Here is a 16,722-nt window from a genome sequence, read left to right on the forward strand (position 1 = left end):
CTGTATATTGGAGGCAGAAAGAATTAATCTGACCTACTCTCCTTACACGACTTGGCATGTTTTTATATTTATTGCATCATGGGTTCATCTATATGTCAAACATATGTGCCCGTGGTTGAATCCTATTGCTTATCTCTGACAGTGTTTGTGCTGTGATGGATTACTTGCGTTTTACAAGTCATCTTCCTTTTTCCATGTTTTTAATGTATTTTTTTACCCAACTTTATGCGTACCACCAGCAACGTGTCACGCTGAAATGGCCCAGCTATTGTTGCCCCTTAGCCCAACTGGATAGTGCAGCTCATTGTGTTGTGATGGGAGGCAGGGGAGTGAACAGGCCATAAACACAGCCCCTATAGCACCCAGAGGTCGCGCAAAGGTGAAGTCTCACTCTGGTTTTCTTTCTCTCTCTTTTCCTCTCCTTCGCTCCCCATTACTCTTCATCTCTCTTTCTTCTTCCATTCTCTCCACTTCCCTCTCTTACAGTCTTTCTCTCTGTCAGCTTATTAACGGTCACAGCAATAGTGTCTGGTTTGCAGAACAGAGCCTCATGCTTTTTTTTTACAGACTCTCACTCCTCCTTTCCTGCTATTCTGTTGCTCTCCATCTCTCCCTTCTCTTGGTTGCTATTATGAGAGGGATTTTATCCTATGTTCCAGGCCCCATGGTGCATCTGGCCGCAGATATGGGGACGACAGGGACAGGAAACCGACATAGGTTTTTGAGAAGAGGAGGTGGGAGTTGGGTGGGTCAGACTGTAGATTCGTTGCTGTGTTGGGCTGTCGGTTTCCACCATCAAGGGAACAATAAGTAGGAGCCAGCTGGAGAAGGAAACAGATACAGATAGGCAGAGTCAAACTTGTTTAGGAGTTGTATGCCTACCCCAATAAAGTGTTTAATTCTTAGAAAGACATCAAGTTTCAAGTCACTTGCCTAACTTTCTGCGAAGTCCATTCCTCCTCTATGCGATGGGATGTACAGACATGGAGAGGAAGGAAAGGAAGAGCAAGACAGAGGAAGAACAGATGCAAGGAGACATCAGGGAACGTCAAGAAGGAGAGGTCAATTCTTTGCCAGCGTTGGCCTTAGGATGACCTCGTCCCTTCTGCAAAGGGTTTGAAGAGTAGAGGAGAGTTAAAGGAATGCTCGGGCCTCCTCAACCCTCTTTGCCCTCACTCCTTTGCTCCTCCTCCTCCTTCCATATCTCCCCCAGCAAAAACAGGGTAACTGGGGGAGGAAGGGAGGAAGAGAGAACATTAGTGATAAAACTCCAGACGTTCCCTCATTTGATGGTGCTCTGCCATGTCAGTGCATTCTTGCATTCCTCTCTTGCTTTTTAGATTTCTTTCTCCCCTCCTTTGAAATTCCAAAACAGCCTATTTTAATGTAGCCAATATAGAAGAAAAACTGCCAAAAGCTCAACTTTGAATGATGAGATTCTGACCAATAATTTTTCTTCTTTTCACAAAACGTAATTCTGAAGCATCTTAAAAGACACAATAGATCAATTATAAAGAAAATACCAGCAAACAATAAGGCTGTTAATCTATTTTACTGACCAGCTTTGCAATCCTCTGTCTCCCTAATTCCCTGCAGGTCTGTCTTCAAACCATAAAACCAAGGAGGAACACAAAAGCACTTCTGATGAGGGAATATTAGAAAAATTTAAAGCAAGCGAGTTCCCCTCACTCCTCAGGGTCAAAACAGATGCAGCATGTTTGTGTCCTTTTGTCTCTTTCCTAACCTTCTCACCAACCTCTGAACTCGTAAACGTTCAGTTTTCCAGCTTTTTAAAAAGTCCCCCCTACTATTGTTCACCCTTAAGTCCGATAATGCTCCCCCCTTTCAGAGATGAAACAGAAGTGTCCGGTGGGGCAACAGCAGGAACACATAAATCAAGTCAGAAGCCCCCGAGAGTCTTCTCTCCTTGGGGTCATTACAGGCCATGGGGTCATTTCACAAGGGGCTAGACTGACCGAAGCCAGATTGGTTCCTATGTGAGCATGCACAATTAATAGGTGTGAATACATGTAGGAGTGGCATTAACTCTGTGAGTGTGTGTTTGCTGCTGACATACAAGAAACTGATTTAAAAACGAGTGTGTGTTTTTGTACTACCTTCAGATGACTGATGAAACCTATGAGGACAAAATTCTGGTTCAAGTGTGTTGGAACGTTATTTTAGAATGTAGGAAGTCGACATAATGTCCAATAAATATAGAAAATACAAACATGTATGTGTTTCTACTTCTTCTTCTTCTTTAACACCTTTTCTTTAGGACCTCTTCTGGTACAATCACTTACCTTCTCAAAAGTGATAGTTCCTATGGGCACCAAATCCCAGTCCTAATGTAGTGCAACCAGATTTCTAGGGTTAAGGGTTAGGGCTAATGTATGTAAGAGCTGAGCTACATACTGGCAATGGTTAAGTTTGGGGTCATGTTAGGGTTTGGCACAAATGGAGTAACAAAAGTGAGCTGAAATAAGAATAATGTCCTAATAAGGGTAGAAATACAAAATTATGTGTGTGTGTGTGTGTGTGTGTTTGTGTGTGTGTGTGGGTGTGTGTGTGTGTGTGTAAATGTGTAAATGGTTTGTGCACTGTTATAAGAGGTCATACAGAGGTTAGTGCACAAAAACACACAGCCTAAAAAAAGTAACACATGGTTACCCGTCATAGCCCTAAAACAAAACCTCTCACCAGTGGCATCACGGCATGTTTCTCCGTCAGCAACATCCCGCTGCGTTTGAAGCCGAGCGCGTTAAACCGTCAGCAATCTCAGCTCGTCTGGAGGAGGAACACCTCCAATAAAGAGAGATGGGCCACGATTTTTTCAGACAGGCAGAGAGACAATCCTATTTTAGCCTCGCCTCCACAAAGACCCCAGTGTTCAGGCTGACTCTGTTTTTAGGCAAGTTTGCACAAGTTCTGGAGTTCTGACTTTTCAAAGACAACAATTTTAATAAATGAAGCAGTTAAGATGTGACTTTCGCTGTAGCGTTGCAGCGGCTTTACTGGGGCTCAGCATTGCTTATGGGAGAATAATTACTCCTTATCACTATTATGGTTTGGTAAGAGAAAGAGGCAACTTTGGAAATGTGGTGGTTTTTGTGCTGGCTGCCAAGATCTTCAGGGTATTAGTCAGCATTTTTCCTTAATCTTGTTTTGAGTAAAGCTCTGACTGTGTTTCTATGTTTTTGTCTCCTCTCCTTCCTTTTCTGTCTTCCTCCCCCTTATGATCCTCCCCTCCTTCTCTCCCACTCTCTGCAGGTTCATTAATGCGCGGAGGAGAATAGTGCAGCCCATGATCGACCAGTCAAACCGTGCAGGCAAGTCTCCTATAGTTAGTGTTTTCAAGCCGCGCAGGCTTAAGCTATCCCGAGTCCATGCACCCGGAGGCCTCTCACTGGGTAAATACAGGACTGATGCTCCCCTCTTGTAATGTCAAAATCCTTCAGGGAATTTTCCCCCCTCAGTACTGACCAATAAAGTTAAGAGGCTAAATATTTTAACATTAACAGCAACTATTAATCAACCTTGACATGCCATGTGGAGTGAAAAAGTAAAGTATTCACCTCTTTGCCAGTTAGCAATCCTACATTTTGTACCCGCATGTTGCCACTTTGGTATTTTCCTGGTTCTTCATGTTGTACCCATAAACAAACAAATTCTTACCCAGAAACATTTCAGTTTATTTTCCATTCTAGTATTTTAGTGGATTACAGAGATAAATAATAAAAAAATGCTTAAATGTCAACTAAATTTTACTTCAACTGTGCACTATTTACCTTAGATGTAATATTACAAGTCCACTGACGTCAATTAATGAAAAGTCGTCACAAATTGTCTCCAAACCACGTACAAATTGATACATGGCTAGCTCAAATCAATCTTAAGGTGGCTACGAATTGACGCATAGTCAGTACAAAATGCCTCATGGCAGACAACTAAAGCTGGAAAAGTATGAAATGGCAAAGGGGCGAAATGGCCAGGGAAATGGCCAGCTCTTGTTAATGATGATCTCCATTTTTTTAGTTATTCTGCTCACAAACCTAGCTGTGTTCCCAGAATAGTTTGCTAACCCCTTCTAGCCCCTTTTCACCAAATAGGTACATAAAAAAACAAAAACAATCCTTTCTCCCTGGCTAAAATCATAACCTAGAGGGACCTACGCCTGTTTCTTTTTTTGGGTTGACCCCTGATTGGCTTTTTTGGCTCTGGACCTGCTTTTACCCCCATCCCTTCCCCCCCATTCCTTTAAACACGCTCCCTCAACCCTATTTGCGGCTGTTTTAGGGAGCAAGGGGAATGAGGGAGCAGTCCCCCTGGTGCATGGCTTGGTTTTGGACTGCTGTAAACTTTATTACCTGTAATAGGGGTGAGAGGTCATAATGGCATTAAGGGGTGGGTGATGGTGGTGAGGTAGTAAAGTTCAAAGGCATTCAGTGGGGCCGAGGTCCTGCTTTTGCTTGACTGGCCGCCAAACGGCCTAAATCGAAGGTAAGTGGCTTTCTATGAGAGCAGAACAATGGAGGGGCACAGAAAAAAAGGAACTGTATTGGGTTTCACATATTCTTGCTGCTCAGTTTTAGTCAGTATTTATAAGATAAAGTATTAAGATAGGAGCAGATTCTGGGACCAATCAGCAAGAATGAACTTTTGTTGAAAACTGGATTGGGCCACAAGCTGGATCTCATTTTGTTCCTTTGGCCATATGTGTAATTATACATTGGGGGCAGCAACAGTTACGTTAAAAGCATTGCTGTATGATGTGCCAACATGTCTTTTATTAAATATTTATTTGAGTGGCTGGACATGTCAAAATTAAATAACTAAAATGTTATGGATTTTCAAAAAATATGTGAAATGTTCCTGCATCCGTCATTTAAAGAATCTGTTGGCCGGTTATGCAAACAAATCTCACTGAAAACAAAGAACACAGCAAAAGAATCCTGCTATCTTGACATTCACAGGCCTTTACAAAATAATACACATCCCTTGAACATTTTCCACATTTTTTCATGTTATAACCTTCTAATTTAAAGCTTGAGATTTTACGCAACAGACTGAAGCTAAGTAATGCATAACTCTGAAATGGCAATAAAAAGCATACATAGTGCATATCCTGCATATGTATTCAGCCCCCTTTCCTATTACACCCCTAAATAAAATCCAGTGCAACCAATTGCTTTCAAAAGTCATTCGATTTCAAGTCCACATTTTTAAAGCTAGGATTAGGTTATGAATCCCATGCCTGGAACATCTCATACAGATTGTTTCAATTGATCATCTAAAACTGGAAAGAGAGTGGCACAACTTTGAAATAGCCAAGACATGGCCATCCACTTAAACTGGCTGACCCAACATAGAGAGGGTTTGTTACAGTAGCAGCCAAGAGGCCCGTAATAACTCTGGGGAAGCTGCAAAGACCCTGTGTACTGTGGTTGTACTGTAATACTTGTGAAATCTCAAGTCTGTTGTCAGAGCTTCTGGCACACCATGAGAATCCTGCAGTCTTTGCATTTAGATTTAAAGCATCAAAATAAAATGTAAACAAGTCAGTCATTATCCCGAAACCAAAGTCAGTCCGTGTCTTAAATGTACCATGGCATAGATTAAACTCTTAGTCTGATCCCTATTAGAGCATTTAGCTGCGTTGAAGTTCACCACGGGCTTAAAGTAGAGAGCTAGCTGCACCAGCATGGAGCAGAGTGACGTTGAAAGACATCAGCGCCTTTCTGTGCGTGCACCAGCCAACAGATGATCCCGCTCTGTCCACTGAGCTTTAATTAAAAGGACTAATTGACCACTCTGCTCCCTCCCACCAATACCTCCATCCCTCCCTCCTCTTCATCTCTTGCATTCACAGTAAGTCAAGGAGCTCCCTACAATCCAGATGGTCAGCCAATGGGTGGCTTCGTCATGGACGGCCAGCAGCACATGGGAATCAGACCACCTGGTATGGCCTTCTCTGCGTGTCTATCCTTTTCATTACTCTGTTGTTTTTGCTATCTTTCTTCAGTATGTTCCTGTGGTTTCTGGCTTGGTTCCATCCTGTTTTCTTCCAAAATCTCCTGAGAATCTTCTTGTCCTCTTCAGTCTTTTTGTCCTCCTCTACGTTTCTTTAGATATAGATGTGCTCTTCACCTACTACTTGCCACATTGATGTTTTATTCTATCTTCATGCTGACAGAAAAGCTCTTTTTTTGAACTTTTTGAACTATTGTTGCATGTTGCTTTGGGTGAAAACAGCAGGATGTGCACTCCCAAACACATCGGGAAAGATATGCACACTTGCGTTTCCTCCCCCTCTTTCCTGGATACACCAGAACAGGTGTGCTCAATCACATTACACCACCATCCTCCTCCTCACTCCCACTCCTCTTAAAACTCAGTCCCTCTCTCACGCCATCAGCTTTAATCCCAGTTTGTCTTTAAGCTCTTCTTCTTCTCCTCTATCCCCTGTTTTCTGAGATTCTCTCTCAAGTCTCCAACCCAATCTCAGCCTCCACTCGAAGTCAGCAGGTTTAGATAAACTGCCGGGCGACTTAACCACCCTGCACCCCACCTCAAAACACTTCCAGACACCTCTCCCAGCCAAATCCAAAGGGCTTTGTTGCTATACTCTCTGTCAAATTAGCTTCGTAGTGAAAGGACAGTGTTGCTAAGCACAGTCTACTGTGAACAATTTCTTAGTTGAAGTAATCGATAATAAGATAACTTCTTTACAGTTAGCTAGAGATTATAAATCTTTTATAATCTTTATATATATTTTTTTGTGTGTTTTCCAGGGCCGATGGGTGGAATGGGGATGAACATGGGCATGGAAGGTCAGTGGCACTACATGTAGCCCTACCCGAGTCTGACCAATCACAACACAATGGGGGATGTAAGTAGACCGCATTCACATCCTTCTATACTCCTAATTGCTCTGACTGTTTATCTGAGCATTTTAAGCATTTCTCTTTTAGTCCTTTCATAACCTTTGAATATGAGAACACACATCTGTGTGACTTGAATGGAATGTTCTCATGTCTTTCTCGTCTTGAAGAGTGGCTCAAAATGTTCATGATAAACTAAAAAACTGTTCCATTTGTTCTAGAGGAATTGTTAGATAACAGTTTAGGTTTTGTTTGAAGCAATTATTGATGTCCCCCCACTAAATAAATGCACTCCAATTGAAGATTAGATTTTATTTAAATTTTATCATTACAGTTTACTTCAAGTGTTTTTACATATCTTTTCTGGGTTGCCATTAATCATATATAGAATATTAGTTTCATTTTAAGTAGAGGTGACAACACTGTGTGTGCCTTTGTGTGAGAGATGATTGTAAAACCTCTGGTGTTTACTAAACGTTTAAAACAAAGACAAAATGACTATGGGGTTCAGACTCTTAGTCTTAGCGTCTTTTATGGTTTAGTTAGCGCAGACCACGGTATGTTACCCAGAAAATGTAGATCCTTACCTTAACTTCCAAAAGGTTGCAAAATGTATTTGAAAGTCTAGCCATCCATTGCTTTCTCGCAGCTTAAATAATACACACAACAATAGTTTCCTTTTAAATAACTTCTTACATCTGTGTGCTTCCTCTAACTTAATCTTTAGACACCTCACCTATTCTGCATGTCTAAATTTGTTTTAGACACAAACAGACAATTGTTCTTCATTCAGCGGAATTCCCTGTTGCCTTTTCTCCATCTTCCCCACCATCAGTGTGGTGATAAGAGCCTTTGATCAAATCCGTGTAAATCTTTAAGTATGTCGTGTCGCTCTGTGTTACTCTAACACGTCCAAAAGGTACAAAATCAAACATTTTTTGATATTTGGTCAGTAAAGAGCAAAGTCAGAAAAAAAGAGAGGAACAAAGAAGGCTTAAAATAACATACAGTATAATTATATTAATAGGAATTACTGATTACAAAATCACTGACATAAAGTAAGTCATGAGAGAATAAACCTTTTGTACACTGATTTATACGTAATTTTTTTTTATTAATGTGGCAAAGAGGGAGTAGGAAGAGGGAAAGGGGCAACGAGAAGGAAAGGAGGCGGCGATGGGTTGGGACAGGAGATGGGTGGGGGATCTAGTGGGAAGGGAGGGGGCAGGTAGGAGGTTACTATGGCAACAGACTGATTGGCAAAAATGTAAGCAGTCGTTGCTGGTGCAAGGAGAGCGAGAGAAGTGAGCGCCCCTTAAGTGTCATAAATCTGCCAGGTTGCTGTTGATGCATGAGCCACATTAATACACACATGCTAACCAGCTACAGGGAGCCCCTCCTAAACCCACCACCACCATCATCACCTTCCCTCTTTGTCTTTCTCATGCTAGCTCTGTCTCGCTCCAACATTGGGGTTTTTCTCACTGTCAATTTTTCTCTCTCCATCTCTTTCACACAACACCTTTTTTCTAGTTTTTTTTCTTCCTTTTCACTTCTCCCCCTCCTCTCTCTTATACCATTCCTCACTCTTGCCCCAGGGCAAAACAGACTCCCACATAATTCTGGATGTATACAGGCTGGATGGTGTCACAGCGCACATTGTGTTTTAAAGCGGCGCTGGTCCAATCTCACCCAAACATCATTGTTTTCCTTGCGTGTGTGCCACCATGGCTGAATGTATACCACACAACATTTATAAGTGAAATACATGCCGATGTGTGGGTGTTAGCCTGTGTACCTCCACGCTGGCCTGTATAACTGTATATGTGCATGTGCATATATGTGTGTGTATGGTAATAGGATTACTCCTGGCACAGAGAGAGGACACAAACTACTGCAAAATGGAGGAGGTAGCCAGCAGGGTATGGAGCTTAGCTGGGCCTAATTGACTAGATCCAAATTAAATATGCCGTCACCAGAGGTGTGACCAATGGATTTGACTTATTCAGTTTACAAAAATAGGGACCATTAACCCTCTGCACGATGCTCGTGCACTGTAGCGAAAATATTCCACCCTTGTTTATGCCTCAAATGTCGCCGGCTACAACAAAAGGCCAAATATCTCACACGGAATGACATCTTTGGGATTCAGGATGCAGGAAGTGGAAGCAGAGGAAGAGTAGAAGAAGAAGCGTTTGCATCTGCATTGCTGTGCAAAATGTGTGAATACGAGGGCTGGTTCAGCGCATCCAGGCAGCCTCTTTCCAGCAGCTGCTAGCCTTCCCAGCAGACCTCGCTTTAAACAGCCTCAATTTGCCTGCTGAATCCCGTAATTGGGCCACCAGAGGAATCCTCAGTGAGACGGGGCAAAGTGCGGAAAAGACTGGAAGAGTGAGGAGGGGAAAAAAAAAAGGACTGAGACGGAGACGTAGACTGAAAGAAGAAGGGAGGGGCAGATTAAGAGATGGTGAGCAAGAGAGGGAGAAGAAGAGTAAATGATAAGAGGGAGGGGTAGAGAGGGAGTAAGAGGAGGGAGGAGGGATGAGGAGAGAAGCTGAGAGATGGATGATGACAGAACAATGTCTCTTCTTCACAAACTAGTCTTTCCTTTACAGCTTCATCAGCTCGACTTGTCTCTGTCAAATTTTCTTCCTTTGCTTTCTAGGTCATTCAAAACGTAAGCGATGTGTTATATTCTTTCATGACCAATTAAATTAATAGGTTATTACGTGAGGGAGGAGTGGGGACAGTTATCTTATTTGATTAAGAGAGCACAGGTTCATTATATTTTATAAGCAATTTCATTTGCAGTGTTGAGATTTTGTTACTGCAGGGGCTAAATTGAGCGGTTATTGTGCCGAGCCTCACTACAGAAGGTGTGCCTGGCAGTCACACTGCAACATTAGTTAAAACTAAAGCCAATTAGTCCTGCTTAGTGGAGAGCGTTATGCTTTCCACCCAATGATGATTACAGAGCTTATATCCCCTTGCGAAACAATACACCTGTCAGCAGAGATGAAGCCCAGCAAGTGAAGCAGAAGCGAGCCGAGCCTTTGATTGCGACAGGAGTGACTCTCGAATGACCCTTACCCCCGTTTCCCCTTATTCCCTCCTTCTTTCTCTCTCTCTCTGCTTTCCCTCTTCCACAAAATTAGCCATGTGTGGCCCCTACAAACTGTAATTTTGGGTTTCAAGAAAATTATCACAGAGTGGAAGAATTAATTATTACGCAAAGAGTATGGAATTTCTTTCCTGGTTCTGCCCATTAGGAGCTTTTCCCAAATCAAGAACGCTTGAATGAACAGATGCTTTCTCCGCCAATCTCGGCTGGAGACCCTTTGTCCCAGAATTCATTGCTGAAATCATTAAGCGCAAATTTGTTAACCTTCTGCTGAGGGGGTCAAGATCCCTTCCCTCAAATCCAACTTCCACAAACCCTCCCACTATCAACCCCCGCCCCAAAATATATATATATATTCCTTTACAATTGAGGAACACTGGAAGGAAAAGGGAACAGCACAACAAAAAAACAAACAAGAAAAATAGGTCCCTATGGGGATTGTGTGGCCCCTTGTATTGTCCATGTGTATGTATATCCCTGTTGATTTGGCCCCTGTGGAATCCCCCTAAGAGTTGAGGAAATGAGACTTACAGCTCAATGTATTGATTTGCTTATTAGGAGAAAAACCCCATAAGCAATGTTCCAAGCACTCATAGCATTATTGGCCTCTTGACATGAATTTACCACAGTAATCAGTGAAGTCTTGTTAACCTGGGGTAAAACATGCAGGAAAGTCACACAGCTCAGCAACAGATGAACAGAGTGTTGATGCTCTGCTCATTTGGACACTGTTTTATTAAGTACACAAAGGTTACTTATGATATTTCTGCCAAGTTCTGAAAGAGTTTGGCCTAAATGCAAAACACTATGTGTGGAGGAAAAGTAACACTGCACATCAAGCTAAGGGTGAAGTACCCAGGTTGACACATAGTGGTGGCAACATTGTGCTGCATGGAATGCTTTTGAACAATACAAAGATGAGAAGACAAAGGATTTAGGAATTTCAAAGATAAAAAAAAAACAAAATCCGAAGTGTTGTATGCATTTATATGAAGCCCCCTTTGCTCTGATACCTCTTAATAAAATCCAGTGCAAACAAGTGCCTTTAGAAGTTACTTAATTGGTAAATAAATACCAATACACTGGCATCACCCTCAGCATACCATCCCGATTGTAAAACACAGTGGAGGTAACCTCATGCTGTGGGAAGCCTTACTTCAGCATGAACAGGGAAGCTGATCAGAGATGACAGAAAAATGGAACTAATTATAGACAGATGGTGAACAAACACCCTGATAAATGCCTCAAAAGATTTGAGGGTGGGGCAGAGGTTCTCCTCCCAGCAGAACAGCCCTAAATATATTGTAACGACTACCGTTCATTGGCAAAGGTGAAAGTATATTTATGTGTTAGAATGGCCTAGTCAAAGTTCAAAACTAAAGAATCCGTGACGAGACTGGAAAATGAATGATTTTCCAGACTTGTGCACAATCTGAATGAATTTAAGCTATTTTGTAAAATAAGAAATTGCAAAATAATCCAAGCCTATAGATGTTAAAAACTGATAGAGTTGAGGCCTATAAGACCTAGAGCTGTAATTCCAGCACAATTTGGGTTATACAAAGGTTGTTCTAGAGTTCCGAAGGCATTGGATTTTATATAGGGGTATCATAGTGAAAGGATTTGAATATAAATGCAAGACACCATTTTCAGATAATTTGGAAAACAAATTAAATGTATAATTTTTATTCCCTGTCTCAGTTATCCACTACTTTGTACTTTGCCATCAAAAAGTCACAGGTCTGGTGCCTTTACCATAGAAAATAACAGCAAGAAACATAATAAACATATCGAACTACAGCTAACACAGTAGTAGCTGCGCTTTTTCTCCTTTGCTGCTTTGTTGAAAACTGATGGATGAGTGGAAACGGGAAGCTATTATTGTTCTCATGCTCCTTATCCTTTTCTTTCTCACTTTTGTGTTGTGTGTAATGGTCCTCCTGTGTATACGTGTGTGTGTGTGTGTGTGTGTGTGTGTGTGTGTGACAGCTGTCTGTGGGTCTCACCTCCTGCTCTCTTTGGCTTAGACAGTAACTATGGCCCTGTGCCATTGCTGGTTACTTCTCACCTGCTGAGAGATAGATGAGTGCTGTTGTTGCTGCTATAGAAAAGGAATGCAGGCAGAAGAGATGGTACGGGAAGATTTCTTTACTTTTCGCATGTATCAGTGCAAGATTGGTGGCCTATAGCAGGTTGCACCAGTTTAAATTTGTTTTGGATCGGTTGTGGGTCTTGCTAGCTAAAATCCATCTTTAAAGTGATTGTTGACTGAAAGTGTTTTAGGGAGAAAACCTAGGGCTAATTTTAAGTTTCCTCGTAGGCAGTTCGACAGATTATCCAGGAAATGTTATGCGCTCAACCTTGGTATCACTTCAAGCTGATTGTGTGTGTTTGGTCTCTAAGTCCCTTCCTCCTGTTAAAGTAGCATTACTGTTGGGTGTAGGATTAACTCACTTAAGTCCTCTGTGTCTCTCTCATGCATCCGCAAAGCATGCGGATTCCTGCTTTAGGTCTCCATTCTGACCCAGAATAACATGGTTCTGTTCGCTGAACTGCTCAAACAGGGTTAAATAGAAGATCTTACAATGTTCATAATCATTAAAAAGCCTAATTTATTAACTGTTAATACATTTTTAATACTCATCAGTCATTTTCTACCGCTTATTCCATAGTGGGTCGTAGGGGAGCTAGTGCCTATCTCCAGCAGTCTATGGGCAAGAGGCAGGGTACACCCTGGACAAGTCGCCAGTCCATCACAGGGCAACACACAAACAACCATGCACACACTCATTCATACACCTAAGGGCAATTTAGAGTTACCAATTAACCTAACAGGCATGTCTTTGGACTGTGGGAGGAAGCCAGAGTACGGGAAGAACATGCAAAATCCATGCAGAAAGACCCCAGGCCGGGAATCGAACCCAGGACCTTCTTGCTACAAGGCAACAGTGCTACCAACTGCACCACTGTGCAACTATATTAAATAACTATATTAAATATCATTATTTTAGAGTTAATTACAAATAAGTTCTGCTACTGAACTAGTTTCAACACGTACTCTGAAGAACCTTGCCAAGGAATGAATTCTCCTTGAACTTTTTCACTATTTGTCATGTTACAACAGAAACTTCAGAGTATTTCATTCTGTGTTATGTGATAGACCAGCACAAAATAGTTCATAGTAGTTTGTGGTTTGCATTTTATAATCCACTGCAACCAATACAACCTTCATAAGGCATCTAATTAGTAAATAGTCTATCTGTGTCTAATTAGTAAATAGTCTATCTGTGTGTGATTTAGTCTCAATTGTTCTATGGGCTTAGATGTTTCACAGAGAACATCAGGGAATAAAAAAGCATCACTGAAAACCAAGAAACATACCAGACTGGTCAGAGAAAACGTTTTGGAGAGGTTTAAAGGACACATATGGCATTTATGGAAGACTGGGAAAGCCGTTGTTGAAAGAAAGCCATAAGTCTAGTTTCTGGTTTTCTAAAAGCCACGTATTGGACATTAGTAAACATGTGAAGGAAGGTGCTCTAGTCAGATGACAACAATTCAACTTGTTGGTCTATGTGTGGCGAAAAACTACTATTGAACTATTATACTACTACTAAACTAACCTGAATACCATATCCTCAATATGATGCACAGTGGTGGCAAAATCATTCTGTGAAAATGTTTTTTAGAATAAATTTACATTATTAACGAATGAGACCAGTTTAAACCAGTATTAACCAGTTAAAATGTTTCTCTTCTCAGACCTGGAGGGGAATCGTGTGTCTCCCAGAGGCCTATGGAGCTAAGGAATGGGACACTTCCTGATGCCAGTAGCCACCGAAAACAAGATTCCAGATTCAGCAACTGTTTTATCTGGCCGATGCCTGCCATGTGGACATCTTCCATGGCTGCCGCTAATCTTTTCAACAGAATCGAACTGTGTTGAGTTGATCAAAATTCACCCACATTTGGTGAAACCTTAATCCTGACAGAATGCCGCTATTTCTTCTCTGGTCGGCACAAGACTTCAGCCCCTTTGCTGCTGCCCAATCGCCCCATGCTGATTCCTCCATCAAAGTGATTGTTATTGACTCTTTGGGCAGTTTGCCTGTACCTCCAGTGAATGTGGCACCTGGTTGATATATTTTCAACTCTTGACAGCAAACATAAAAAGACTTCTTGAAAGGAATGCTCTAACCTTTGGTACAGTGGATGTGGACCAAAGAGAAGCCAATCTCTGTAATGGACAGGACGCTGTAGCAAAACAGAGGAGGTGCCCTTTAAATTGAGACCTGGATGGAGAGATGACAAGAGTAATGAAATTAAAAGTATAAAACTATATCAAGCCCTAGTTTGGGAAGTGAGTGGAGAAAGAAAATATACTGTATACTGTTGTAAAATTATGCTGGACTCTCATAAGAACTGGGAAACTAAGTATTGTAAATGCTATTGTATTGTTCTGCATATTATGTTGTTTCTAATAGATTTTTTAAAAAAGGATGTGAACTTTTTTCTCTTTTTTTCTGGTTTCTTTCCAAATTCTCTATTTTTGGGTGTGTGTGTGAGTGTGTGTTTGCATTCTCAACAAATCTGCCCTCTAGCTCTATTGAACCAAATAGCAGTTTATTAAAAGAAACAATAGTAAATAAAATATGATATCTGCTCTAACTTTTTTTTGCAGCCTTTATGGAAAATCGAGGAGTGTCAGCTATCCAGGTGTTTTGTTTTGTAAATGTTATTTATCCTAACTCACAGTCTCCTCACGGTCATGCATGATGCAGATATTTGTGTCTCTGTCAGTTGGGCTCCACTTTTCTACCTCCAATCTGTGTAACTTTTCATATTTTTTCAAACAAAAATTCAGTGATTCGCTTTATGTTTGAACTTTTTATTGCTGAAGAAAATGGTCACAAAGCTCATCGGATAGACTCCAAACACAATGTGCTCAGTTACTTGAATAAGACGAACAAGATTTTTCCAGTTTTTTTCTACTCTGATTTTATACTCATGGTATGGGGAGATCCTCGTAATGCAGTCATGCAGATGCAATATTTAAGAAAACTCTCACAGTTGATGGGGAAGCTGCAAGTCTTACCCAAAATACATGTTGTTTCCATCTGTGTCTGTGATTGAGGGCCTCTGGAAGTCTGATACATTGACTTATTGATATGTTTAATGTCACATGGCAGCGCGCTCATGTGCCCAATGGATTCTCTCCCTCTCATCATTTGATGCAGGCACTGTGGGAAAACAGCATTTATGCCACAGTACATTCTTTCTTTGAGGCTTTTAGCCTTCAATAAAGTACCCAGTGGAGGAAAAAAAGTGTATTTGAAAAAAATATTAAATATGTTTTTCACTTTAACCATAGTGCCCATTCAAGTAGTTTTTTGCTACTTGCTTTTTTTCCTTTTTTCTACTGGTAGCTTTATACTGAAAGTAAGACGCCTAATACATTAGAGTCAGTTTACCTGAAGCATCAAAGCTACACCTATATGAGACTATACAAGGACCCAGCAGGGCTTCCAAGTTCCTTATCTTCAAATATAACCCCTCCATTTGTGTTTAAAATAGACTTGTTTCTAACATTAAGGCTACTAAAAAGTGGGATGATTAGAATGATAATCAGGATTACTGAACATGTAATATTTAGGTTAATTTTTTTATTTTTAGCTTAGCTCTGCATTAAAAATTCATGATCTGTAATAAGACTTTTATTGACAGACAATTGAATTTGAAGTAGAAAATGTATACTCATAAAAACTGTATACAAATTGGCTCTCTGCATTAACTTTATGATAAATTCTATGGTTAAAGTTTAAATATTGCACTAGTTAGCACTTGATACTTAGCAGGTAAAAGACTTATGTTGTTGTAAGTCAACTAATTATCTAGTGTGAACTAAAGTTCTGAACACAATACTCTGAAATTAACATTATTATGCAGCATCATTTAACCATCTTACCATTTCAATTTTCATCCTGTCAAAGGGGTTTGTTGAAGTCTGATCAGGTCATTGTATAGTTCCAAATGGCAGTCGTTGAAGAATAATGAGGCTTCATTAAGTCTCTAATTCAACAAACTGGGTCAAGGTTTTTGACCAAATACTTAGTTACAACTACCCAACTCCTGTCCCAACAGCATAGACCCAGCATTGGCTCATGAGTTTTGTGTGTGCAGCATGTGTGGGACAGTATTGATGTGATTGGGAACATGAGTGTGATAGAGTGTGTGTGTGGGTGTGTGAGTGTCAATCCTTCCGCTATCCATTGCTTCAGACGTGTATCACACACATCTTTTAAAATTCCTTTGAAGACAAAGTCATGATTCGTATGCTTTTACTTTGAAGGGTTATATATGTACATCTGTGTTGTAAATAAATACTTTTCTTCAAATAACACAAAGTAACTAGTCTCAGATTATATTATTATACAGATACAGGGCCCTGAAAAAGTATTCATACCCCTTGATCCTTTCCACATTGTGCCATGTTACAACCCCAAACTTCAACATGTTTTATTGGGATTTTATGTAACAGATCAACACAAATTTTTTAGTAATTGTAAAGTTTAAGGAAATGATACATGGTTTTCACATTTCTTTTTACAAAAAAAGAAAACTGTGGAATGCCTATGTGTTCAGACCCCCAATTCCGAACTTAATCTTGTCTCTACCAGCTTTGCATATCTAGAGAATGATACTTTCATCCACTTTTCTTTG

At 40.7% G+C, this 16,722-nt stretch overlaps 1 protein-coding gene across 1 annotated transcript in view; it reads left to right on the top strand.

The window, feature by feature from the left end:
• The window catches only part of LOC124859634 (homeobox protein Meis1-like), a 76,826-nt gene extending 60,420 nt beyond the window's left edge, over nucleotides 1-16,406 (top strand). Inside the window, exons 4-7 of the mRNA XM_047352524.1 lie at nucleotides 3,271-3,329; nucleotides 5,870-5,959; nucleotides 6,792-6,889; nucleotides 13,765-16,406. Of these exons, the coding sequence (XP_047208480.1) occupies nucleotides 3,271-3,329; nucleotides 5,870-5,959; nucleotides 6,792-6,850 (208 nt within the window). The 3' untranslated portion in view covers nucleotides 6,851-6,889; nucleotides 13,765-16,406. The remainder of the gene's footprint in view (nucleotides 1-3,270; nucleotides 3,330-5,869; nucleotides 5,960-6,791; nucleotides 6,890-13,764) is intronic.
• The last annotated feature ends 316 nt before the right edge of the window (nucleotides 16,407-16,722 follow it).

Source organism: Girardinichthys multiradiatus, chromosome 22 (genome assembly GCF_021462225.1).
Source record: "Girardinichthys multiradiatus isolate DD_20200921_A chromosome 22, DD_fGirMul_XY1, whole genome shotgun sequence".
NCBI classification, from domain to species: domain Eukaryota; kingdom Metazoa; phylum Chordata; class Actinopteri; order Cyprinodontiformes; family Goodeidae; genus Girardinichthys; species Girardinichthys multiradiatus.